Raw genomic sequence first — 27017 nt, forward strand, 5'->3', positions numbered from 1 at the left:
GCTATTATAAACAGTGCCGCGATGAACATTGGGGTGCACGTGTCTCTTTCAGATCTGGTTTCCTCAGTGTGTATGCCCAGAAGTGGGATTGCTGGGTCATATGGCAGTTCTATTTCCAGTTTTTAAGAAATCTCCACACTGTTTTCCATAGCGGCTGTACTAGTTTGCATTCCCACCAACAGTGTAAGAGGGTTCCCTTTTCTCCACACCCTCTCCAGCATTTATTGCTTGTAGACTTTTGGATAGCAGCCATCCTGACTGGCGTGTAATGGTACCTCATTGTGGTTTTGATTTGCATTTCTCTGATAATGAGTGATGTTGAGCATCTTTTCATGTGTTTGTTAGCCATCTGTATGTCTTCTTTGGAGAAATGTCTGTTTAGTTCTTTGGCCCATTTTTTGATTGGGTCATTTATTTTTCTGGAATTGAGCTGCAGGAGTTGTTTGTATATTTTTGAGATTAATCCTTTGTCTGTTGCTTCATTTGCTATTATTTTCTCCCAATCTGACGGCTGTCTTTTCACCTTGCTTATAGTTTCCTTTGTAGTGCAAAAGCTTTTAAGTTTCATTAGGTCCCATTTGTTTAGTTTTGCTTTTATTTCCAATATTCTGGGAGGTGGGTCATAGAGGATCTTGCTGTGATTTATGTCGGAGAGTGTTTTGCCTATGTTCTCCTCTAGGAGTTTTATAGTTTCTGGTCTTACATTTAGATCTTTAATCCATTTTGAGTTTATTTTTGTGTATGGTGTTAGAAAGTGTTCTAGTTTCATTCTTAATCAGGGCAGAAATAAATGCAAAAGAAACTAAAGAGACCATAGCAAAAATCAACAAAGCTAAAAGCTGGTTTTTATCTTTCAATTTGTTAATGTGGTATATTACATTGATTTACAGATATTAAAGAATCCTTGAATTCCTGGGATAAAGCCCACTTGGTCATGATGTGTGATCTTTTTAATATGTTGTTAGATTCTGTTTGCTAGAATTTTGTTAAGGATTTTTGCATCTATGTTCATCAGTGATATTGGCCTGTAGTTTTCTTTTTTTGTGGCATCTTTATCTTTTATACCATTATTTTTTATGTTTTTCTGATGTGTATTATAAGAATTTTGTTTTACTACATAATTTCAATATTTATGATATTTTTTCAGTAGATACAACCTAAGTTACATGTTCCCACACTGTTGGATGTTTAACTATTTAAAAATACAATTCCAATGTACATATACAGTATTTCATTCATTCACATTATTTAAATATTATGATTCAATTTAATAGGTATAAGATGATACTTTTAATTTGGTTATTTTGCAATATAGAACATTTTTGTATGTAAATATTTCTTGTTTCCACTTCTGTATGAAATAATTATTCATATTTTTTGCACTTAATCTTTTGGGTACTGAATAAGGTTTTAAGTTTTTTTTTAAGTATTTTTGGTTTAAAATATTATTAAAAACATTATTAAAATAATGGTTTAAGTATTTTTGACTAGCACCATTAACTTTTTTTTTTTTTTAACCATTAACTCTTTTATGTCATTTTTGATAGGTTTTTTTCTTGCAATATTTTTTCACTTTTTTTCTACTTAATGTTTTGGTAAGGTACTTTCAACTTCTTACATAAGTGATTTTTTGTCTTAATCACTTTATTGCTCGAAATTAAAACAAAAAATCATTACCTGACCAGAACATTAATGTATGTTAGTATTATTTTTAGGTATTATTCCTAGGATTTAAAAATTACCCATTAATCTACTTTTAATGTAATATGCTGTAATATGATAACTGATTATTGATCACCCAAGATCTTTCCATTCAAAGTTTTCTTCTCTTTGCCTTTTATTCCTCCATGAGTACATTGAACTATGATGAGGGAAATATTTTTAAGTGATGGTTTAGAACTGGAAATTGGCTGGTAGCTTTCCTTTGTTAAAAATACCCAACAGCTTCCCTAGGAAATAAGGGCCTTTTTTTTAAGTGGGTTTAAAAGAATAGCTAGGAGAGATAAGCCTTCCTCAGAGATCAATGCAAAGAAATAGAGGAAAATAACATAATGGGAAAGACTAGAGATCTCGTCAAGAAAATTAGAGATATCAAGGGAACATTTCAGACAAACATGGGTTCGATAAAGGACAGAAATGGTATAGACCTAACAGAAGCAGAGGATATTAAGAAGACGTGGCAAGAATACACAGAAGAACTGTACAAAAAAAGACCTTCACGAGCCAGATAATCACAATGGTGTGATCACTCACCTAGAGTCAGACATCCTGGTGAAGTCAACTGGGCCTTAGAAAGCATCACTACAAACAAAGCTAGTGGATGTGATGGAATTCCAGTTGAGCTATTTCAAATCCTGAAAGATGATATTGTGAAAGTGTTGCACTCAATATGCCAGCACATTTGGAAAACTCAGCGTGGCCACAGGACAGGAAAAGGTCAGTGTTCATTCCAATCCCTAAGAAAGGTAATGCAAAAAAATGCTCAAACTACCGCACAACTGCACTCATCTCACACGATAGTAAAGTAATGCTCAAAATTCTCCAAGCCAGGCTTCAGCAATACGTGAACCAAGAACTTCCAGATGTTCAAGTTGGTTTTAGAAAAGGCAGAGGAACCAGAGATCAAATTGCCAACATCCGCTAGATCATCAAAAAAGCAAGAGATTTCCAGAAAAACATCTATTTCTGCTTTATTGACTATGCCAAAGCCTTCGACTGTGTGGATCACAATAAACTGTGGAAAATTCTGAAAGAGATGGGAATACCAGACTACCTAACCTGCCTCTGGAGAAATCTGTATGCAAGTCAGGAGGCAACAGTTATAACTGCACATGGAACAACAGACTGGTTCCAAATAGGAAAAGGAGTACGTCAAGGCTGTATACTGTCACCCTGCTTACTTAACTTAAATGCAGAGTACATCAGGAGTACATCAGGAGAAATGCTGGGCTGGAAGAAGCACAAGCTGGAATCAAGATTGCCGGGAGAAATATCAATAACTTCAGATATGCAGATGACACCAGCCTTATGGCAGAGAGTGAAGAGGAACTGAAAAGCCTCTTGATGAAAATGAAAGAGGACAGTGAAAAAAGTTGGCTTAAAGCTCAACATTCAGAAAACTAAGATTATGGCATTTGGTCCCATCACCTCATGGGAAATAGATGGGGAGACAGTGAAACAGTGTCAGACTTTATTTTGGGGGGCTCCAAAAGCACTGCGGATGGGGACTGCAACCATGAAATTAAAGACACTTACTCCTTGGAAGGAAAGTTAGGACCACCCTAGATAGCATATTAAAAATCAGAGACATTACTTAGCCAACAAAGGTCCGTCTGGTCAAGGCTATGGTTTTTCCAGTAATCATGTATGGATGTGAGAGTTGGACTGTGAAGAAAGCTGAGCACTGAAGAATTGATGCTTTTGAACTGTGGTGTTGGAGAAGACTCTTGAGAGTCCCTTGGACTGCAAGGAGATCCAACCAGTCCATCCTGAAGGAGATCAGTCCTGGGTGTTCATTGGAAGGACTGATGCTAAAGCTGAAACTCCAATACTTTGGCCACCTCATGTGAAGAGTTGACTCATTGGAAAAGACCCTGATGCTAGGAGGGATTGGGGGCAGGAGGAGAAGGGGACGACAGAGGATGAGATGGCTGGATGGCATCACAGACTCAATGGGCATGAGCTTGAGTAAACTCCGGGAGTAGGTGATGGACAGGGAGGCCTGGCGTGCTGCAATTCATGGGGTCGTAAAGAGTCGGACACGACTGAGCGAATGAACTGAACTGAACGGAATGCTTACAAGATATATCTTGGTGTTAGTTTCAGTATGTTGATTTTGAAGAAATCTTTCTCTTTCCTATATCTCAGTGCTCCCTAACCTTTTTGACACCAGGGATCAGTTTTATGGAAGACAGTTTTTCCACAGACTGGGGGTTGGGATGGATTCAGGATGATTGAAGTGCATTATATTTCAGTTCAGTTCAGTTCAGTTCAGTCACTCAGTCATTGCCAACTCTTTGCGACCCCATGAACCACAGCACCCCAGGTCTCCCTGTCCATCACCAACTCCCAGAGTTTACACAAAATCATGTCCATCGAGTCGGTGATGCCATCCAACCATCTCATCCTCTGTCGTCCCCTTCTCCTCCTACCCTCAATCTTTCCCAGCATCAGGGTCTTTTCATATGAGTCAGCTCTTCATATCAGGCAGCCAAAGTATTGGAGTTTCAGCTTGAACATCAGTCCTTCCAATGAACACCCAACTGATATCCTTTAGGATGGTCTAGTTTCATCTCCTTGAAGTCCAAGGGACTCCCAAGAGTCTTCTCCAACACCACAGTTCAAAAACATCAATTTTTCGGCACTCAGCTTTGTTTATGGTCCAACTGTCACATCCATACATGATTACTGGAAAAACCACAGCCTTGACTAGACGGACCTTTGTTGACAAAGTAATGTCTCTGCTTTTTAATATGATGTCTAGTTTGGTCATAACTTTCCTTCCAAGGAGTAAGTGTCTTAATTTCATGGCTGCAGTCACCATCTGCAGTGATTTTGGAGCCCCCAAAAATAAAGTCAACCACTGTTTCCCCATCTATTTCCCATGAAGTGATGGGACCGGATGCCATGATCTTAGTTTTCTGAATGTTGAGCTTTAAGCCAACTTTTTCACTCTCCTCTTTCACTTTCATCAAGAGGCTCTTTAATTCTTCTTCACTTTCTGCCATTAGGGTAGTGTCATCTGCATATCTGAGGTTATTGATATTTCTCCCGGCAATCTTGATTCCAGCTTCTGCTTCATCCAGCCCAGCGTTTCTCATGATGTACTCTGCATATAAGTTAAATAAGCACAGTGAATATATGCAACCTTGATGTACTCCTTTTCCTATTTGGAACCAGCCTGTTGTTCCATGTCCAGTTCTAACTGTTTCCTCCTGACCTGCATATCAGTTTCTCAAGAGGCAGATCAGATGGTCTGGTATGCCCATCTCTTTCAGAATTTTCCACAGTTTATTGTGATCCACACAGTCAAAGGCTTTGGCATAGTCAATAAAGCAGAAATAGATGTTTTTCTGGAAATCTCTTGCTTTTTTGATGATCCAGCGAATGTTGGCAATTTGATCTCTGGTTCCTCTGCCTTTTCTAAAACCAACTTGAACATCTGGTAGTTCACAGTTCATGCATTGCTGAAGCCTGGCTTGGAGAATTCCGAGCATTACTTTACTATCGTGTGAGATGAGTGCAGTTGTGCGGTAGTTTGAGCATTCCTTGGCATTACCTCTCTGGGATTGGAATGAAAACTGACTTTTTCCAGTCCTGTGGCCACTGCTGAGTTTTCCAAATTTGCTGGCATATTGAGTGCAGCACTTTCACAGCATCATCTTTTAGGATTTGAAATAGCTCAACTGGAATTCCATCACCTCCATTAGTTTTGTTCGTAGTGATGCTTCCTAAGGCCCACTTGTCTTCACATTCCAGAATGTCTGGCTCTAGGTGAGTGATCACACCATCATGATTATCTGGGTCATGAAGATCTTTTTTGTACAGTTTTTCTGTGTATTCTTGCCACCTCTTCTCAATATCTTCTGTTTCTGTTAGGTACATATAATTTGTGTCCTTTATTGAACCCATCTTTGCATGAAATGTTCCCTTGATATCTCTAATTTTCTTGAAGAGATCTCTAGTCTTTCTCATTATGTTATTTTCCTCTATTTCTTTGCATTGATTGCTGAGGAGGGCTTTCTTATCTCTCTTTGCTGTTCTTGGAACTCTGCATTCAAATGGGTATATCTTTCCTTTTCTCTTTTGTTTTTCGATTCTCTTCTTTCACAGCTGTTTGTAAGGCCTCCTCAGACAGCCATTTTGCTTTTTTGCAATTCTTTTTCTTGAGGATGGTCTTGATCCCTGTCTCCTGTACAGTGTCATGAACCTCTATCCATAGTTCATCAGGCACTCTGTCTATCAGATCTAGTCCCTTAAATCTATTTTCCACTTCCACTGTATAGTCATAAGGGATTTGATTTAGGTCATACCTGAATGGTCTAGTTGTTTTCCCCACTTTCTTCAATTTAAGTCTGAGTTTGGCAATAAGGAGTTCATGATCTGAGCCACAGTCCTCTCCCGGTCTTGTTTTTGCTGACTGTATAGAGCTTCTCCATCTTTGGCTGCAAAGAATATAATCAGTCTGATTTCGATGTTGACCATCTAGTGATGTCCATGTGCAGAGTCTTCTCTTGTGTTGTTGGAAGAGGGTGTTTGCTATGAGCAGTGCATCCTCTTGGCAAAACTTTATTAGCCTTTGCCCTGCTTCATTCTGTTCTCCAAGGCCACATTTGCCTGTTACTCCAGGTGTTTCTTGACTTCCTACTTTTGCATTCCAGTCCCCTATAATGTATTGTGCACTTTATTTCTATTACTATTGCGTTGTAATGTGTAATGAAATACTTTTGCAATTCACCATCAAGCAGAATCAGTGGCAGTCCTGAGCTTGTTTTCCTGCAGGTAGACGGTCCCATCTTGGGGGATGGGAGACAGTGACAGCCTCTCCCCTGCACTAGGGTCACTGCCTCAGCTCTGCCTCAGGTCACCAGGCATTAGACTCTCGTAAAGAGTGCACTACCTGGATGCCTCCCATGTGCAGTTCACAGTAGAGCTTGAACCTCTAAGAGAATCTAATGCCACTGCTGATTTGTCAGGAGGTGCAGCTAACGTGAGTAATAGGAAGTGGCTGTAAATACAGTGAAGCCTTGCTTGCACCCCTGCTCACCTTAGACTGTGTGGCCTGCTTCCTAACAGGCCATAGCCTGGTCCTGGTCCATGGCCCCGGGCCTGGGGACCCCTTCTGTATCTGATCTTTTGTTTGTTTTAGAAATCTTCTCGCAGGATTTCTTTACTTTGAGCTGTGAGGATTTATTCTGATTCATTTGTTCTGTTTTCTTCTTTGAGAATGGTTTATCTAAGTGTATGTACCTGCTTTTCTTATCGTCTCTTCTTCATTTATCTCCTCCATGAATTGGTTAAGTTTGAGTTTGCTCTTCAAATGCACTTTCTGAGAGCCTAAACCTTATTTACTTTTCCCCTATTTTATCCTTTTTCTCACTATGCACTTTGTAGTTTTACTAACATATCCAATAAATGTCAGAATCAGGATAAGGTTTCTTTTGATGCAGATTAAAATGAATATAAAAGTATGTCTAAAAACTGCTTTAAAATAAATAGACATAAAAAAGGGAAACAGACCTCTTCCAAGTACCAGAGAAAAAGAGACTCCTGAGACCATTTTCCTTTTGAAGTGTCCAAGTTTCAGGGGTCCCTTTAGTATGGTTCTGTAAGTGTTGTTTTCTAGGTATTTTGAAGGTAATACACCAGAGAGAGTGACTTTAATTGTTGCTGTTGAGGAATTATGTTACCAGTCTAGGTGTTCTTTTCTGTTGATATGGTTATGCTTCTGTTATCTATAAATTCTTGTTGTTCCTTATACCTTGAGAACTTTCTTCCTTTATATTTTCCTATATTGTTTCTTCTCTAGGTTTCTCTCTTTAAAAAAATCAAAACTCTATATAAACATATGTTCTGTTTTTTTTTTTTTTCATTTTATTTTCTCTATCTCTTAACCTATATTCTTGTCTTAAACATCCTAGGGGCTTCCCTGGTGGCTCAGTGGTTAAAACTCTGTGCAACCACTGCAGGGCGCATGGGTTCAATCTCTGGTCAGGGAACCATGATTCTGTGTGCCATGTAGTACAGCCTGAAAACAAACCCTTATATTTTGGGTGATTTCTGTATGTCCATTCCCAGCTTACCTACCTTCTCCTTCAGCTGTGACTAATCTGATTCTCACCTTCACTCTGTTTTTAATTTTTTATATTTTATTTCTCAGTTCCAGTTGCTTTTATTTTTTTTTCAAACATCGGCTTTTTATTCCCAGTTACTTTTTTTTTTTCCTTTTATTTTTATTAGTTGGAGGCTAATTACTTTACAGTATTGTAGCAGTTTTTGTCATACATTGACATGAATCAGCCATGGATTTACATGTGTTCCCCATCCTGAACCCTCCTCCCACCTCCCTCCCCATCCCATCCCTCTGGGTCTTTCCAGGGCACCAGCCCTGAGCACTTGTCTCATGCATCCAACCTGGGCTGGTGATCTGTTTCACCCTTGATAATATACTTGTTTTGATGCTGTTCTCTCAGATCATCCCACCCTCGCCTTCTCCCACAGAGTCCAAAAGTCTGTTCTGTACATCTGTGTCTCTTTTTCTGTTTTGCATATAGGGTTATCGTTACCATCTTTCTAAATTCCATATATATGTGTTAGTATACTGTATTGGTGTTTATCTTTCTGGCTTACTTCACTCTGTATAATGGGCTCCAGTTTCATCCATCTCATTAGAACTGATTCAAATGAATTCTTTTTAATGGCTGAGTAATATTCCATGGTATGTACCACAGCTTTCTCATCCATTCGTCTGCTGATGGGCATCTAGGTTGCTTCCATGTCCTGGCTATTATAAACAGTGCTGCGATGAACATTGGGGTGCACGTGTCTCTTTCAGATCTGGTTTCCTCAGTGTGTATGCCCAGGAGTGGGATTGTTGGGTCATATGGCTGTTCTATTTCCAGTTTTTGTAAGGAATCTCCACACTGTTCTCCATAGTGGCTGTACTAGTTTGCATTCCCACCAACAGTGTAAGAGGGTTCCCTTTTCTCCACACCCTCTCCAGCATTTATTGCTTGTAGACTTTTGGATAGCAGCCATTCTGATTGGTGTGTACCTCATTGGGGTTTTGATTTGCATTTCTCTGATAATGAGTGATGTTGAGCATCTTTTCATGTGTTTGTTAGCCATATGTATGTCTTCTTTGGAGAAATGTCTGTTTAGTTCTTTGGCCCATTTTTTGATTGGGTCATTTTTTTTTTTTTCTGGAATTGAGCTGCAGGAGTTGCTTGTATATTTTTGAGATTAATCCTTTGTTGCTTCATTTGTTATTATTTTTTCCCATTCTGAGGGCTGTCTTTTCACCTTGCTTACAGTTTCCTTTGTTGTGCAAAAACTTTTAAGTTTCATTAGGTCCCATTTATTTAGTTTTGCTTTTATTTCCAATATTCCAGGAGGTGGGTCATAGAGAATCCTGCTGTGATTTATGTTGGAGAGTGTTTTGCCTATGTTCTCCTCTAGGAGATTTATAGTTTCTGGTCTTACATTTAGGTCCTTAATCCATTTTGAGTTTATTTTTGTGTATAGTGTTAGAATGTGTTCTAGTTTCATTCTTTTACAAGTGGTTGACCAGTTTTCCCAGCACCACTTGTTAAGGAAGTTGTCTTTTTGTATATCCTTGCCTCCTTTGTTGAAGATAAGGTGTCCATAGGTTCATGGATTTATCTCTGGGCTTTCTATTCTGTTCCATTGATCTATATTTCTGTCTTTGTGCCAGTACCATACTATCTTGATGACTGTGGCTTTGTAGTATAGTCTGAAGTCAGGTATGTTGATTCCTCCAGTTCCATTCTTCTTTCTCAAGATTGCTTTGGCTATTCGAGGTTTTTTGTATTTCCATACAAATTGTGAAATTATTTATTCTAGTTCTGTGAAAAATACCGTGGGTAGCTTGATAGGTATTGCATTGAATCTATACCACCCTGAATGCACCCAATCTCATCACTATTCCTAGTTACTTTATAGCTTATATTTGATAGTTAATTTCTGAAGTCTTCAGAGATCCAAATTTGTTGTTATTCCTGTTTAATGGATGATGGCTTATTTTCAAGTTTATTTGGTCAGTTTTATTAATAGCCCATGTTTATCTGAATTTAATCTGAGGGTATCTTGAAGAACTAAATTGGAATTGTTTTCCTTGAGAGTAGTCTTATAATTGTTTCCCTGGTGAATTCTACCAAACATTTAAAGAAGAACTGATGCCAGTCTATCTCAAAGTCTTTCATTTAGTTGAAGAAGATGGAACACCCTCAAACTCATTATATGAGGCCACCATTGCCCTAATACTACAACCAGATATGGACAGCATAGAAAAAGAAACTACAGGCCAATATCCTTGATAATCGTATGTGTAAAAGTTGTCAACAGAATATTACCAAAATTAGTTCAACAGCACATTAGAAAAATCACATGCCGTGATACAGTGGGATTTATCCTTGGGATGCAAGCATGGTCAACATGTGCAAATTTAATAAATGTGATACATCGTTTAGTAGAACTAAAAATAAAAATCATATGATTACCTCTGTAGATGCTAAAAAAGCATCTGACAGAATATATTCTTTCATGATAAAGACTCTCAATAAATTGCATATAGAAGGAACATACCTCAGTGTAATAAAGGTCACATGTGAGAAGCCCACAGCCAACATCGGCAGTGAAAAATTGAAAACATTTCTTCTAAAATTAAGCAATTAGACAAAAAAAGAAATAAAAGGCATCCAAATCATAAAAGAAAAATAATTGTTCTCCATTTGCAGATGATACATCTTATATATAAAAAATCTCCAAGACTCTACCAAAACAGTTAGAATTTATCAGTGAATTCAGTAAAGTTGCATGATATAAACAGACAGAAATCATTTGTATTCCTATACAGACAATGCAGTACCTGAAAAAAAACAAAACAGTGCTATTCCCAAAAGCATCAGAAACAATAAAATACTATAGAATAAATGTGACCAAAGAAGTAAAAGATCTGTACATGAGAACTATAAGACTTTGATGAAAGAAACTGAAAATACAAATAAATTGAAAAATAATCCAAATGCATGAATCAGGAAAAATAATACTTTTAAAATGCCCATTCTGCCCAAAGCCATTTTTAGATTAAATGAAATCCCTATTAAAATTCTAATGGCATATTTCTCAAAAATAGAAAACACAATCCTCAAATCCGTAGGGAATCACAAAAGGCCTCAAATAGCCAAAGCAGTCCTGAGAAAGAACAAATCTAGAAGCATCATTTTCAAAGCTGCATTGATTCATGCAGCATGGTGTTCATATGAAAGTAGGCACATAGTCCAATGGAGCAGAATATAGAGATGAAATAAACCCCCATATATATGGTCAACTAGTATTTGACAATGGACAGGGACACTCAATAGGGAAAAGATAGTCTCTTCAACAAATTGTGTTGGGAAAAATGGATAACTACATGCAGAAAACTGAAATTAGACCCATAATTTACACCAAAGCACAAGCAACAAAGGCAAAATTCAACAAGTAAGACTACATCAAACTAAAATGTTTCTGCACAGCAAATAAAAAAAAATTAGCAAAATAAAAAGGCAACCTACAGAATGGGAGAAAATTTTTAAAAAACTACACAACTCAATAGAAAAATAAAAACACTGATTAAAAAATGGGCAGAGGAACTGAACAGACTTTTTTCCCAAAGAAAGCACACATACGGCCAGCAGGTACATGGAAAGATGCTCAACATCACAAATCATCTGGGAAATGCAAAACAGAAACCACAAGGAGATATCACCTCACACATAAGATATGACACTTAAAAACAGCTGTCATTAAAAAAAATAAAGATAAGAAATAGCAAATGTTGGTAAGGATGTAGAAAAAAAGGGAATCATGGTGCACTGTTGGTGGGAATGTAAACTACACGGTCAGTATGGAAAACAGTTTGGAGGTTCCTCAAAAAATTAAAAACAGAACTACCATGTGATCTGTTAATTTCACTTCTGAGCACACATCCAAAAGAAAATGGAATCAGGGTCTTGAAGAGATGTTTGTGTTCCTGTGTTCATTTGCACCAATATTCATAAAGGCCAAGATGAAGAAGGAAACACCTAAGGTTCTGCCTACAGATAAATGGGTAAAGATGATGTGGTATATGTACATACAATGGAATATTATTCAGTCATAAGAAAGAAGGAACTCCTGCCATTTTTTGACAACATGGATGGACCCAGAGGGCATTATGCTAAGTGAAATAAGTCAGAGAAAAACAAATGCCATATGATATCACTTATAAGCGGATCCTTTAAAAGCTGAAGTCATAGAAACAGAGAGTAGAATGGCGTTTACCAAGTTATACGGGAGAGAACAAGTTCTGGGGATCTAATGTGCAGCATAGTGATTATAGTTAATCATATTGTATTATATGCTTGAAAGATGCTGAGAGAGTATTTTTTTGGCTGCACCACGCTGCTTACGGGATCTTAGTTCCCAAATCAGGGACCAAGGATCAAGCTCATAACCCCTGCAGTGCAAGTGTGGTGTCTTAACCGCTGGATCTCCAGGGAATTCCCTAAGAGAGTTGATTTCTCAATACAAAAAAAGAAAAAAAGAAATGGTGATTATGTGAGATGATGGAGGTATTTACTAACCCTACCATAGTAATCATTTCACAGTATGCAGTTGCATCAAATAATCAAACTGTACATCTTAAGTGTTTTTATGTTTGCATCTTCTCGTTGCCAGAAGAAATAGCTGTTCTCAGTTTGGTGTTCATGGGATACTCAGTAGTATAATTTTAAAATACAGATCCCATGTAAACATAGTTGACTTTGCACATTCTTACAGGTGACTATTACTAGTCTACCACTAGTATTGTTATTACTGATTTGGAAGATTGTCTTGCTAGTTGATGTTCTCCAGACCACCTTTCCTTGGTACTTAAGCCCTGTGAACTTAACCTAGGGAATCGCAGGCTTTCCCACCTGTTAGAAGGGCCCGGACATTAGTTGAGAATTCTGTGCTATCAGTACTTGACAGGTTTGCTGACAGGCATCCCCACCTTACCCATTTCTAAAAGATAATTCTGATTTTGTCTTATTGTTCTGAATTTCCTCTTTTTCTTTTGGCTTCTGAGGATCTCTCTTTTCCTCTTAAGAATTCAACAGTGCATTAAATATATTGCTTTATATAGTGTTAAGATGCATTACCAAAGACTAGAAATAAGGCAAATGATTGGCTGATCATCTCAGTGACATACTAGGGCCTTATCTAACAGGCTAATCACCCAAGGATAATTGAAATGTCTGGGAATGTACTTTATCAGAGCCCTGCCTCTGCAAAGCTCCATATTAACACAAAGAATGCTATCTAGTATAGATGCAAATAATTTCTTTTATAGCTGGACTGGTAAGCCGTGTGAGGCATAGCCGTTTGCGTTAAGGCATATATGCATAAAACCTTTCAAAGCTTTAAAAAAAGAAGACAAAACTATTAGCCTGGAGGTTAGGATAGGGGTTTGTCCTATAAGATATTAACCAGTTTTATATCTAATCAGCAGTCATATTACAGTATTCTTTCGTCAAAGCCATTTCTCAATTTCTCAAATGTTCTCTACCCTCATTAATGATACAGATACACCAGTGACGTGTTCACTTCAAAATGTTTTTGAGAAGAATCCTTTCACATTAGAATCAAACCGGATTGCATTTTGAAAGCTTTTAAGCTTATCTTGCCAACTGTAAGCAGAAGTAAATACTGAAGCAAAAGTAATCTTATTTTCTTCTTCATTGAATCCAAGTGACAGTGGGGACTAGCTCAGTCACTAGCACATGACTACACTCAGTCATTATTTGCTATGAAGAATGAATACATGTGTAACCATTTACTTTCGACTATTAGAACTTAAATTTATTAAAGAAATAGTTTTTTATTGTGCCCTGTTCTTTAGAGTCCAGGCACTTTCATAAATATTCTCCTACCTCATAGGGAATCTTAACACATCCAGTTATTTAAAAACATCATTTTAGGACTTTCCTGGCAGTCCAGTGTTAAAAGACTCCACACTTCCAGTGCAGGGGGGTACAAGTTCAATCCTTGAATCAGAATCCTGCATGTTGTGCAGTGCAGCCATAAAGACAAGAAAAGAATCACAGCATTTTAGGTAATTAATTGTAGCCATAACTTTTACTCTAAATTATACAGCATATTTATTTTTTGTAGTATATATTTTTCCATTTGAGTGAGAACCTTTGAAAATTGTTTACTGTGACTTACTTTAACTGAGTTTGGATTTTTTACCTTCACTCTGGTTACATTGAATTTCTAAGACCTTTGTAAAACAGCTTCTGTTCCACAGCACAGGTCTACACTGCTCAGACCCTGGAGAGCTAGGGCGGTGGCAGGGCCCTTCATATGTTTTATAAGCCTTGATTAGTTCCAGAGATCAATTCCCTGGACATTTCTAACTCTAAATTGCTTGAGTACTAGGTCACCTCCATCCTGATAATCCAGATTTATATTAATAGCTACAGTTTGTATGGCTGAATATTGGCTTGTTTTGAAAATTTTATAGATGTGCTTGTAACATTTATGGGAATAGGGTTATCATACCTGTTTATTTTCCTAGATTTCCTAGAGTAACATTATATATGTATGTATGTATATGTACATATAACATATTCTTTCTCTATATATGTATGTCTATGTATTTGTTCTAAACAGACTTTGGTTTCTTGCTTTATATAATTACTGCATATTATCTCTAGAAAAATAGGGAAATAAAGGGGTGAAGTTTTCCAAATTTGCTGACTTTTTGAGTGCAGCACTTAACAGCGTCATCTTTGGAATTTAAAATAACTCAGCTGGAATTCCATCACCTCCACTCGCTTTGTTCATAGTAATGCTTCCTAAGGCCCATGTGACTGCACACTCCTGGATGTCTGGCTGTAGGTACACGACCACACCATTGTGGTTATCTGGGTCATTAATAGCTTTTTTTGTACAGTTCTGTGTATTCTTGCCACCTCTTCTTAATCTCTTCTGCTTGTTAGGTTCTTGCTGTTTTTGTCCTTTATTGTGCCTATTTTTGCATGAAGTGTTTCCTTGGTATCTCCTGATACTACCTGATGCCGTCTGATGTGAAGAGCCAATTCATTGGAAAAGACCCTGCTGCCGGGAGAGACTGAAGGCAGGAGGAGAAGGGGGTGGCAGAGGATGAGATGGGTGTTGGCATCACTGACTCAATGGACATGAGTTTGAGCAAGCTCCGGGAGATAGTGAAGGACAGGAAAGCCTGGCATGCTGCAGTCCATGGGGTCACAGAGACTCAGACACAACTTTGCTACTGAACAAGGCAAACACACAAGGTGAAGCATAATGTTACTGCTTCAGGGAGTAGGAAAGGGTTCATTCTCCACCCAGATTTAAGGCCGATGCCGTCTGTACCTGTGCATTCGGGTCCTTTAACCTCACAGTTCAGCTTGCTTCCATCTTTGGTCCGTTAACAAAAGTTGGTGGTGCACAGGGCAGCAGTGGTCTCCTTAATTCAGTGTGGTAATCACATTCACATGAAAATGTGGCAAGCGATTGAACATTCTGCATGAATGCTCTTGGGGTCTTTCACATTCATTATGTCTCTGTGGTAGCTTTAGGCATACAGTGGTTAATAGCACAAGAGAATTCTGGTTCTTAGGATACATATCTAACTTTGAACAAATTACTCTCTCTTAACTGAGACCCTCTTACTTCGATTAAGATTATACCTCCTAGGGTTGAAGATTAAATGATGTATAAACACTAAGCGTTGTACATAAAGCAACATAAAAGCTTAATAAATTGTAGGGTAGTTTTACTGGTATTATTTTCTGTTACTCTGTTACTGTGTTATTCTGTAAGGTTTATTACTGGCAGCAACAATAAAAGGCATTCAGATGTTTAAAAACTCTGAATTTGGTACTAGACTCTGCCACTCACCATGTCATCTTAACATTTCTGAGTCTTAATTGCTTTATTTTTCAAATACTGTTAAAAATGGGGAATGCCACTATCAATGTTATTGGGTTCTTGGATGGAGTATCCCAACTCTTTTGTTAAAATTCCTAGGCAAATTAGAAGAATTTGCTAAGAAGCATATTCTTCTAAGAATATGCTTAGAAGAAACCAGCATAGTTCTTGTTCTGATAGACGTTTTTAGTCGGTTTAACTTAGTTTCCTTCATTATTAGGGTTATGCAAATAGGTATCATGGAAATAGAAGGCATGGTTCAGCAACCTAATGCATATGCAGGGCAATCCTTCCATATAACCAATCTCTGCCACATGTTCGGTTATTCAGTGATAATTATATACCTTTGATCTCAAACTGTTTTCTTCAGAATTTGTTTCACAGAATTCAGTTGTGAACATGCTAGCACCCAGCCATTGGCTGTTATTCTTCCGTGAAGTGTCATAGGGTGTACCTCTTATTAGCAGTGTGTGTACATTTTTAAAAACATGTCAGTGACTCAAGGATACAAACCAGCTGATTAAATGAGAAGGCAGATGATTTCCGCAGCCCCCTCAGATCATTTTGAGCATGTAAAATGCCATGGTTTTTTTTTATTATTATTTACTTTTGACTTCCATTCAAATGTCACACAGTCCCCAATGATAAGGAAATGAAAATTTGTTCAGTTAATCTGCTGCCGTTGAGAAGTTGGTCATAAATAAGCAAGATCCACTCTGCGTGTAGGCAGATGGCTGTTCTCAAGTTTATAGGGTAGAGCCCCAGAGCTTTCCAGATTTCTCGGTCACATTGGCTTGAACAAAATGACAAAGCCTAACTGAAACTATTGCCTGTCCCATGTCCAAGCCTACAGAAGAAATCTAAGAAATATAATGAATTTTTTGAAGGTGCCACTGTTCCCTTTGGGGGGTGCTTTTGGATTTTTCTGGACATTAATTGTCCTTAGCTGCATCCTGGATAAGTTCTTAGCATGTTAAAACAAGATATGTTCAGTATCTATAATTGCAGTTCTTGTTTTCAGCAGGCTAGGAATTTAAATAAACATAACTTCATATATATCCGTATTAAATTTCACTTAGTTAGGACTAGTGATTATAGCTTAGGGAGTTCATTTTTATTTATTATTATTATCATTTTGCTTTACTTTTTTTTATTTTGCTACCACAGCACCAGCTCTCTTGCCTAGTATTACATGGTTTAAATTTTAATTTGCAGTATTTTGTTGAAATTATTAATTAAAAATATGACTAAAGGGTCAGATGGTGTAGCATGATGTTAGAGGAGGCCCTGCAGTTACGATCCAGTCATACAGTTCATATGCAGTTCATTCACCCAGCCTGAAACTCATGTGGCCCCTATTGTATCCACAAGAAATCCTAAAGGCTTGCTCAGAGCCTTTGTTGAAATCAATGCATTTTATGTCTGGGCCTTCTTTTGATTGCATATAGCAACTCTATCTTAATAGGATAGGAGTTAAGGTAGTATCAGTTCAGTTCAGTCACTCAGTCATGTCCAACCCTTTGCGACCCCATGGACTGCAGCACGCCAGTCTTCCCTGTCCAACACCAGCTTCCGGAGCATGCTTATATCAGGGTAGTGTACTTGATATTTATTAATTGATGTACTTTCCTCCTGGACTCTGTATGCTTCTCTTAGTTATCAAAAATGTTCTGCATAGTAATGTCCTAGAATTGTCCCAGCATCCACATATATATTATTCTATGAGTTGAGACATCTACTTTCATATTTTTTTGAAACCCATGTATCACTTGCTCATTTCTATTCCATTAGGGCCTTTTTCTGACTTCTCAGCAGTTATCATGAATATATTATCAATTAACCTTCAAGTGCTTTGTATACTTTAGGATAAAATTCATTAAACATTGACTTTAGTTCAATTAGTTCAATTCTCACAGTATTTTTGCATCCCATCTGCAGTTTTGCAAAGTACTTAACATCTTCTCTACCCCAATAATCACTGAATTTGAACTTCTAATTCTGTTTCATATTATCTCTGATTTTTATTAATGTTTATTATCTCCAAATTGAAGATCATCCCTTTGAGTGGAAAAAATGGAAAGTATGATAAATACATGATTTTTTGTCATCTGTTAGCTCTGTACCACCATTTTTTCACAGTGAAACTGCCCCTTCTTTGTCCTCATTGCTCTAACCCTAATCAGATAATTGCCTGCCTTTTGATTTTTTTTTTAGAAGCCTCGCTTTATTTTGAAGCTCCATGATACACGCAGTACTTGAGTGTCATCACATGGTTGGGCTTTGGCCCTTCGGCCTGTTTTCCCAGCAGTCACCTGACCCGTGTCTGTGTGCCCAGCTCTCCCTCAAGCCCTGGGCTCCCAGCCGTCCTATGGCAAGGATTTGAGGAGCCCTGGATAATTCCATTTCAGTCAGTCGTGTTTGTAGAACTGATAACCTCACATTCCAGTTCAGTAAACATATGTTGGGGCTTGCCTCTTTCTGGCAGGCATGGGAACTGAGTCCGGTCTCACTTCCCTCTGCTTGGTTCCCTGCATTGTCAGCCTTCCCTGTTTCTTAGTTTATCCTCAGAACTGAGCTCCTGCGGTCTACAGCTGGATCACGGTTCTTCAAACCATGACCTCTCCTGAGATCCTCCTTTCATGTGTTGAACTTGCTTGCCAGAGTGCCTGTTACTTCTTGCTGTTCTTCTGACAAGGTCTGAACTTGTCTATTCTTACTGTCTTTTTTAAACACACTTCATTGGTCTTATAAGCCTCACCTCCCACCCTGACCAGTGTTATCAAAGCTAGGTCTCCCCTTTGGAAACTTGTCAAGCTCTAGCTTATAGATTTTCACTTAGTGGTACCTCTGAGGTTTCCAGAATTTTGTTGATAGACTATGCACAGTCTTTAGAGCAAAAATCCTACTATGATGGAGGCTTATGTGGAAGTTTCTGTTAAAGGGTTGGGATGTACCTCTGTCAGACATAGGTGTACACCTCTGGCCAAAAATAGAGCTTGATCTTGGTGTTCTTGGCCACACCTTGTTTCTCCTAACATCACCCTTCCTGCCCTCTTTTTTGTTTTGTTTTGTAAACTGAGTACTCCTCTTAGGAGATAGACACCTCTGAGAGTGTCTTACCACTGTAATCACAAAGAGATGAAGTTCCCTGGGATCTCAAGCTGAAGAAGCAGGTCCTGTATGCCTTTCTCCAGCCTGCTCCTTCTTTGGCCCATCTGTCGGGAACCCAGTCATGCCTGTGCTTCTCCTCCTTGAGAGAAGCAATGGGATAGAACAGATGTAAGGGCTTCATCAAGCTGCAACTGGGATCTTTTTAAGGCATTTTTATACTTCCATTTTTTTTTAATTATTAGGGTATAGTTGATTTACACTGTGTATTAGCTTCAGGTGCACAAAGTGAATCAGTTATGCATATACATATATCCACCTTTTTAAGATTGTTCTCCCCATATAGGCCATTACAGAGCATGGAGTAGCATTCCATGTGGTATGGCTTAGAAGGTAAAGAATTTGCCTGCAATGCAGGAGACCCAGGTTCCACCTCTGTCTCGGAAAGATCCCATGGAGAAGGGAATGGAAACCCACTGCAGTATTCTTGCTTGGGGAATCACCATGGACAGAGGAGCCTGGTGGGCTATAGTCCATGGGGTCTCAAAGAGTCAGACACGACTAAGCACAGTATGCACAGTATATAGTAGGTCGTTATTAATGATCTATTTTATATATAGCAGTGTGTTCACGTCAGTCCTAATCTTCCAATCTGTTCCTCCCGCCCTTCCCCCTTGGGAACTATAAGTTTGTTTTGTCTATCTGTGACTCTGTGTTGTAGATAAATTCTTACATACTTCCATTTTGTTATCTTTTCTTGATGTTGAAAATAGCTAACATTCGTTGGGCATTACTGTGTGCCAAGCACTGTTACAAGTCCTATGTATTAACTCATCTATTTTTCAAACCAAGCCTATGAAATTGTAACTTTTCTTAATCTCCTTTTACAGATGAGAAAACTGAGGTAAAGAGAAGTGTGGTTACTTCGCAGTGGTCACATAGGGAATAGTTTGCAGAGTTACGTTTTGAACAGGAGTCTGGATCCAGAGTCTGAACTCTAAATGACTAGATGATCTCACCTCTCTGAGGTGGAAATTTTAGTAGTAAGAGTTATAAGTGTCATATAGTAGTTACAGCAGCAGAGAGAAACAAGCTACACTAAGTTATAGAAGCATCCTGAGAGGCTCTGTGATGGGAATTTTAGAGAACATACAGGTGATTACAGAATCCATAGTGTGTCCCAAATGTTCATGAAAATGGTACATAGTTGTATCACTTTAATGATGATAATTTTAGTACATATTTTATTTAAAATCGTTAATGGCTGATTTTTTTTAAGGAAAAAGGAAGTCAAAGAAGATGTATGTAATTTTCTTTTACTTCCCACCCACAATTCTTAGGCTTGTTGATTTATCTTATTTACTCTAGGAGGAATGTATTGATAATTCAGTTGTTTCTAACCCAAGGTTCTTGCACATGTTTAAGAAAAAATACATACTCAGAAAAGTTATATATTAAATACATACTTAAAAACTGATTGAGTGTAAAATGAAATTAAAATAATTTACTTGTATTAGTATAAAAATAACAAAATAATAACTTTTCAAGAAAAGTACAAGATATCTTTGCTTAAAAACACAAAATATTAAGAAATTAAAGAAAACAAAAGAAATTAAAGAGAACATATTTCATGTTCATGGATTATATTATTAAGATGGGAAGTCCACTGTTATTTGTAATGTTATGTTCCCTGTAAAGGGTCATTTTTCTCTGATTGGTGTCAAGTTTGTCTCTTTATCCACAGTTTTCAGGATTTGGCCCTGATATGCCTAGGCTTTTTTTTTTTAATACTAATTGCTTGAAGTTAATGAGATTCTTGAATGTGTACATTTAATGTACATTTAATCTGTCTTTCACCCGATTCAGAGTTTTCAGCCATTGTTTCTTCAAACATCTTCTGCCTGTTCGGCCCCTTTTTTCCTTCTGAATCCACTTACAATGGAGCTGTGTATATTGTCTCACGTGTCCCTAGATGCTGTTCATTCTTCAAGTTGCATAAATTCTACTGACCTGTATTCAAGTATATCAACTCTTTACTCATTCATCTTCATTGTCCTCCTGAGCTCATCCACCTTGAGTTTTTATGTCACATATTCTTGAATCTTTACTTGGTTCTTTTAAATATTTTCTCTTTCTCTACTGAATCTGTAGCTTTTGGGTTAGTACTAGCATTTAAGCCCAGTTTTAGTATTTGTCTTAAAATCCCTTCTTGTAAAACACACCCACGGAATCAGTCCTGCTGCTGCTTTTGCCCTGATGGAGGCAGCGTAGAGACAGAAGTCTCCAAAACTGCTGGTCTCAAATGATAGAGATTTATCATCAGGAATCTCATGATTCAGGAAGAATTCTTCCAGCTGTTCCAGAATCCTGCTATACCTTCTAGGAAACTATCATCATTCAAATGGGATGCCCTACAACCTGCCTTTCTCCTCAAGTATTAATAATTCTCCACGATGTCTTAAATAAGATGTACTAATTACAAACATTTAAATTATATCCAGAACCATCTCTGAAGGAGAGTATTAGCCTTTTTAGTGCTTGAAGTGTGCTTGAAGAATATTTGAGTGGTGATTACAGTCTATCAGCTGTGGACCACTCCTCTTAATTATTCAACATTCATATGCTCCATTTTCCCATATTCGAACTTCCCTCAAATCTCAATAGCAACAGCACTGTGTTATGAAAACATAATGTGCCAGCTCTGTGGAAACAAAAATCTGTAGACCTCTCTTCAAAAGGAAGGATTCAAAGTTTTGGTCCTTTCATGTGATGTGATGTAATGTGATGTGATGTGATGGTAATCATCCCCGTGCTAGTTCAGACACAATTCTAGTTTGAGACTTTGTAATTCATGGACTAAATTATGAAATACATGCACACAGTCACACGCACACAAGCACAGAGGAAGGAAAAAGTAACCCATCATGGCCTTAAGTTCTACAGCTGGTTATGAGTCTATGATTTGTATTGACTTTCTTTTCTACTGCCAATCACATTCCCCTTCGTCCTCAGCCAGAACCTTAGTTGATTTATACAGTTTCATCTCTGAAGGGTCTGACCTCATGAAGCTGGCTGTAGTATTCTGTTTACTTCTGCCGCTCGGGTGTGTCAGTCCTACAGGGCAGTCCCTGGCTTCCAGGTATAATCTTCCCTGCTCCATCACATTGTAAATCCCAGGTATAATCTTCCCTGCTCCATCACATTGTAAATCTCAGGTATAATCTCCCCTGCTCCATCACATTGTAGATCTCAGGTATAATCTTCCCTACCCCATTATGTTGTAAATCCCAGGTATAATCTCCCCTGCTCCATCACATTGTAAATCCCAGGTATAGTCTTCCCTGCTCCATCACATTGTAAATCCCTGTTTTCTTCCACACTGAAGTCAGCTGCACCAGGAACCTCTCTTTTGCCAATGGTGTTGTAGCATGAAGAAATCTATGTAGCCAGGTGGAAACCTCAACTTCCAGTTCATGAAACTACTGCTGGGTCAGTCAGTAGGAAGCATTTTTCACTTGCTTATGTAGACCTCTAGGGAGAAATTCAGTGCCACAAGGATGGGAATAACACTTTGCCCATAAATCATTAGATGTCTCTTGAGAGTTCCCAGCCTCACTTTCATACATTGATTCCTGAACCTGTGTATTCTGGATGTGGGGGAAGGAACGTTGTATATTGGTCACTGGTTTAGAGCATGTTTCCTACTATTCAACCTTTTATGAAGTGGTATTCTAGTTGGAACTAACTGCCCAAGGAAACTTTACCCATGCTTTCTGTTCCTGCTTGATCCCTATTTTGATCTATTACAATTACTTAATGATGAAATTGCAGCCATGAAATTAAAAGACGCTTGCTCCTTGCAAAGAAAGTTATGACCAACCTACGCAGCGTATTAAAAAGCAGAGACATTACTTTGCGAACAAAGGTTCGTCTAGTCAAGGCTATGGTTTTTCCAGTAGTCATGTATGGATATGAGAGTTGGACTCTAAAGAAAGCTGAACACCGAAGAATTGATGCTTTTGAACTGTGGTGTTGCGGAAGACTCTTGAGAGTCCCCTAGACTGCAAGGAGATCCGACCAGTCCATCCTAAAGGAGATCAGTCCTGGGTGTTCATTGGAGGGACTGATGTTGAAGCTGAAACTCTAGTACTTTGGCCACCTGATGTGGAGAGCTGGCTCATTTGAAAAGACTCTGATGCTGGGAAAGATTGAGGGCAGGAGGAGAAGGGGACGACAGAGGATGAGATGGTTGGATGGCATCACCGACTCAATAGACATGGGTTTGGGTGGACTGTGGGAGCTGGCGATGGACAGGGAGGCCTGGCGTGCTGCAGTTCATGGGGTCGCAAAGAGTCAGACACGGCTGAGTGACTGAACTGAACTGAACTGAATGATGGGACATTGCCATGTATGCTTGACTTTAGATAACACCCGGTTGAGATGAGCAGCTCTGGGCATACTGTCACTTGGTGTCCACAGTCAGGAACTCATTCAGTCTTTACTGGGGCCAAATAGCATAAGCAAGAAGTTTCTTCTTTTTTTTTTTTTTCTATAAAGGATAAAATTTACTTGTCAAGAAAGGTATGACTTTCTCCCCAAACCTACATGCCCTCCTTTGTGATTATCTGATTAGGGTCACGGCTGCAGAATTCACAGAATATACTGATTAGCTCCAGGGGTATTGGCTCTTATTGGTCATGAGATCCATTCTTGTTCGTCACCTAGAGGAGCAAACTTCTTCCTTAGCTTCTAGAGATCTTTATATGCTCTTCTGGGCCCCTCTTGAAATTCACAGCCTTGTGATTTCTCAGTCTGTACATCTAAGTAAAAAAACCAAAGGGATATATGTTGCCTCAGATATCCAGAGGCACATCAAGTATTGTATCTTTTTATTAGTGATGGGAGCTACATCTAAAGCAACATGTTTTGCATTTGGGGAGTGTATTCCAACGTGTGTCAGACCCCGAAACTTGCCAAGTGCACCAGGCACCTGAGTTTCTGGGGCTCATTCTCTGAAATGCATGTGTGTTTACTGGGGCGCTCAGAGCCCTGCCATATCAGCATGGTGCCATCCGTCCAGTGCACTGGCATGCTGTCCTTGGACCAGTTCAGTAATCAGAATCCTGTGAACGGAATGATGGCGTGGCGCCAGCAAGTTGCCACAGCCTGGACAGGACAGGAGAAGCACACTGCAGCATCCTAGGTAAATGCAAACTCCCCCGGTCAGGACCTGCCTTCCCAAGTGTCAGAGGCAGGGAGCTGCATCTGGAACCGTCATCAGCGCTGTGTAAGTAGAAACACCGCCTGACTAATTTTATAATAATTCACTGGCATTCTCCAGGATCCTTCAATTTCCTGTGCAGGTCAGATAGGCAAATTTATTGGGCATGTGGGTAGGCATTTCCACTCCTGGATAATCCAGTACTTCAATGTGTCACTGAGGTCTGCGAATCCTCCAGGTGAATATATAGATCCAAGCACCTTTGGGAAACCTTGAGCTAATAGGGATGACTCCCTAAGCCAGTGGGTCACCAAAATAGTATCCTGCGGCTTCTACTGAGTTTAAGAACCTGGAGATGAAGGAGTCCTCTGGACCCGCTGCAGGATCAGCCAGAATCACGCCGCCTCTGCTACAGACTGCGCCCTGCTTCTCTTACTCTAAAATGCACTGCAGTATCCAGTTCCCAAATGAGTGCTCTACCTGGCAGAGCTCAGATCACATCCCGAATCCTAACTGCAGAGGAATCTGCAAAATTTCTTTCTAGCCCTCCTGTCCCTGAAATGTAGATAAGAGGCGCTGTGGAGTAGAAAAGGGTGGTGGAGGCGTTGACAAGCCCTTTTCTGGTTTCCACTGCAGTCGCCTCATACGTGATAAAAGCCCAGGCTCCAGTTCAGCCTCTCTCACAGTTCCCTGCAATTTACAAAAGGGCAAGTGTCAATTAAAATGGAAGGAAGAATAGAGACCATTTTATAATAATATTCACAGAATTTTAAATCATCCTAATGGCTATACACTTAGTCTCTGCTCTCATATGGATCTCAGTCACATCGGAGAACAGTCTTACTTCACAGCCATACAGTGGAAAAACGCTTTGTGATGAACTTTCCTTCTCAGCGGTGTCCTCTAAAAGGACTGTATTAACTCTAGACAAATGATTTTATTTCTAGTATTTAACATCTCAAGGGTCAATGAATTAAACATAACCTTCAGTGCCTTTATATTACTATCCTACATTGTAACATTTAACACTTAATGGACACTTACTGGGGGCCTGGCCCTATGTTAATCATTTTTGCTGTCTTAACTTCACATGCAGGACTCTATGTAGGTGCTGCTGTCCAGTCAGTATTTTGCAGAAGTGTAAGCTGAGACATATAAGGTTTAGTAAGTTGTTAGTACAAGTTGGTAAGCGTGGAGCTGGGATTTGACTCAGGCAAGTGTTGGGCCCCAGGGTCTGCAGCTTGTCACACCTTCACTTCATCCCCACTGTGTAAAGTCCATTTTATTGTGAAATTTACCTTCTCTTTAAGCTATCCCCTAAAGATTAGATATTAAGGAAAAATGGTAAGTAAACAACTGCATCATCTGTGAAGTACTCAATAGAAGTTTTTCAGAACTTAGCTAAGAGCACTCTTTATTTCAGGTACAAAGAAAAATGTTATAAAAAATGGGATATATAATAAATGATATTAAAGAGTTACAAAAGATGGGAGTCTTAGCTACTTATGTTATTAGGAAATAATTGATAAATAACTGTGATTTGCTATGATAATAAATTGATGTGGTTTTAGTTGTAAATTTGGTAAGTTGATTTAGAAAATTATTATTAACAGCTAGTTATACACATATGGATTTATAATAGACACTTTTTGAAGTTTATAATCTATTCAGTTTTTTAATGTCACTGATTAGCTCTTAAAGCATATCATTAAAATATCAGTTTGAGAAATATCTACATTAAGTGTCCATCCTAAAGGACAGAGATGGCATTTCTTAGTGTCATATGGCATTAGTTATTTAGCATTGTCATTTAAATATTTTATATAGAAAAGCAGTGTCTCCCCAATATGATTTTAAGCTCATAGAGTGCAGTGGCAAGGTAGATGCTATTTTTGTGTTTTGAGATACTCCTTGAAGCCTCCTTTCTCCCAGATATATTAAAGCAAAGATTTAATGAAAATTGAGGTATGAGTTATATGTACCTTAATGTGAATGATAATCAAGTGGCAATTCTCCTAATAACTATAAGGGATATAGTTTATTGTCTCCCACTGTCCTTTGAAATTTATTGAATGATAAGTTCTTTTGCTACCTCTAGATGGAAAATCAGAGTCCCACATGTTTTTCTCCTCGCTCTAAATGACCTCTCTTTTGATTTGTGCAGAATAGACACCCACACCCGTCCCTCTGCAGCGTGGAGGTGGGCCTCTCCCCAAAGACATCTTCAGACCTTTTCCTCTTTCCTTTTTATCTCTACCTCTACAGCTCCATATCTATATTTAATGGTTAAGGGTCTGAGAGTCTGGTTTTGTCATCCCCTTGATTCATTTTGTATGTAGTCTATCATCTAAACGATATGATCTTTTGGTCCTTCAGCTAAAACTTCCATTTTAGAACCTTGTCACACATTTCAAAATGTTAACTGCTATAAAATTTCATTGCTTCTATCGTGATAATCTATCTACTTCACAGTTTTGCTTGAGACTGACCCAGAAATATGTTGACACTTTCTGTGCTCCCCGCAGCAGAGAGCTCAGTAGTAAATCTTAGAAAATGCCCATTAAATATATTCTGACCTGACTTGACAGAAAGTAGAAGCCTACTTATTTTGATCTGTAGTTTCAGGTGCAGCGTTATGTCTCGCAGAGTCTGGTAACCCTGGGAAGTTGCAGCTTGTTGAGAAGATCTATAATATCTCTGCTTCTGTCAGAAGTAAACAGCTTTGCTGATGATCTGGGTGCCATCGACCAGGTACATACAACTTGAAACTGTAACTTTCTTTTATAGTTAATTAATGCAGCTGTAAACTTGTTTTTCCTTTTCTTCCTCTCTCTTTTTGCCAGGCAGATCTTTTCATCATTACCTTCTTTCTAGTAATATGTGAATATTGTTAATGCCTGCTGGAATTACAGAAAGATATTTTCATAAAATAGTTTTCAAAATAATACCATTTTATCGCCCTTACTGGTATATATGTGCCAAAGGTGTTACT

General features: G+C 38.5%; 1 protein-coding gene across 2 annotated transcripts in view; it reads left to right on the forward strand.

Annotated features, from left to right (window-relative positions):
- Window positions 1–27017, forward strand: part of MEI4 (meiotic double-stranded break formation protein 4) — a 235044-nt gene that overhangs the window by 127040 nt on the left and 80987 nt on the right. For both annotated transcript variants that reach the window (XM_043890502.1, XM_043890501.1), the window contains one exon: window positions 26645–26776. In XM_043890502.1, coding sequence (XP_043746437.1) covers window positions 26645–26776 — 132 coding nt within the window. The remainder of the gene's footprint in view (window positions 1–26644; window positions 26777–27017) is intronic.

This window comes from Cervus elaphus, chromosome 28 (genome assembly GCF_910594005.1).
Source record: "Cervus elaphus chromosome 28, mCerEla1.1, whole genome shotgun sequence".
NCBI classification, from domain to species: domain Eukaryota; kingdom Metazoa; phylum Chordata; class Mammalia; order Artiodactyla; family Cervidae; genus Cervus; species Cervus elaphus.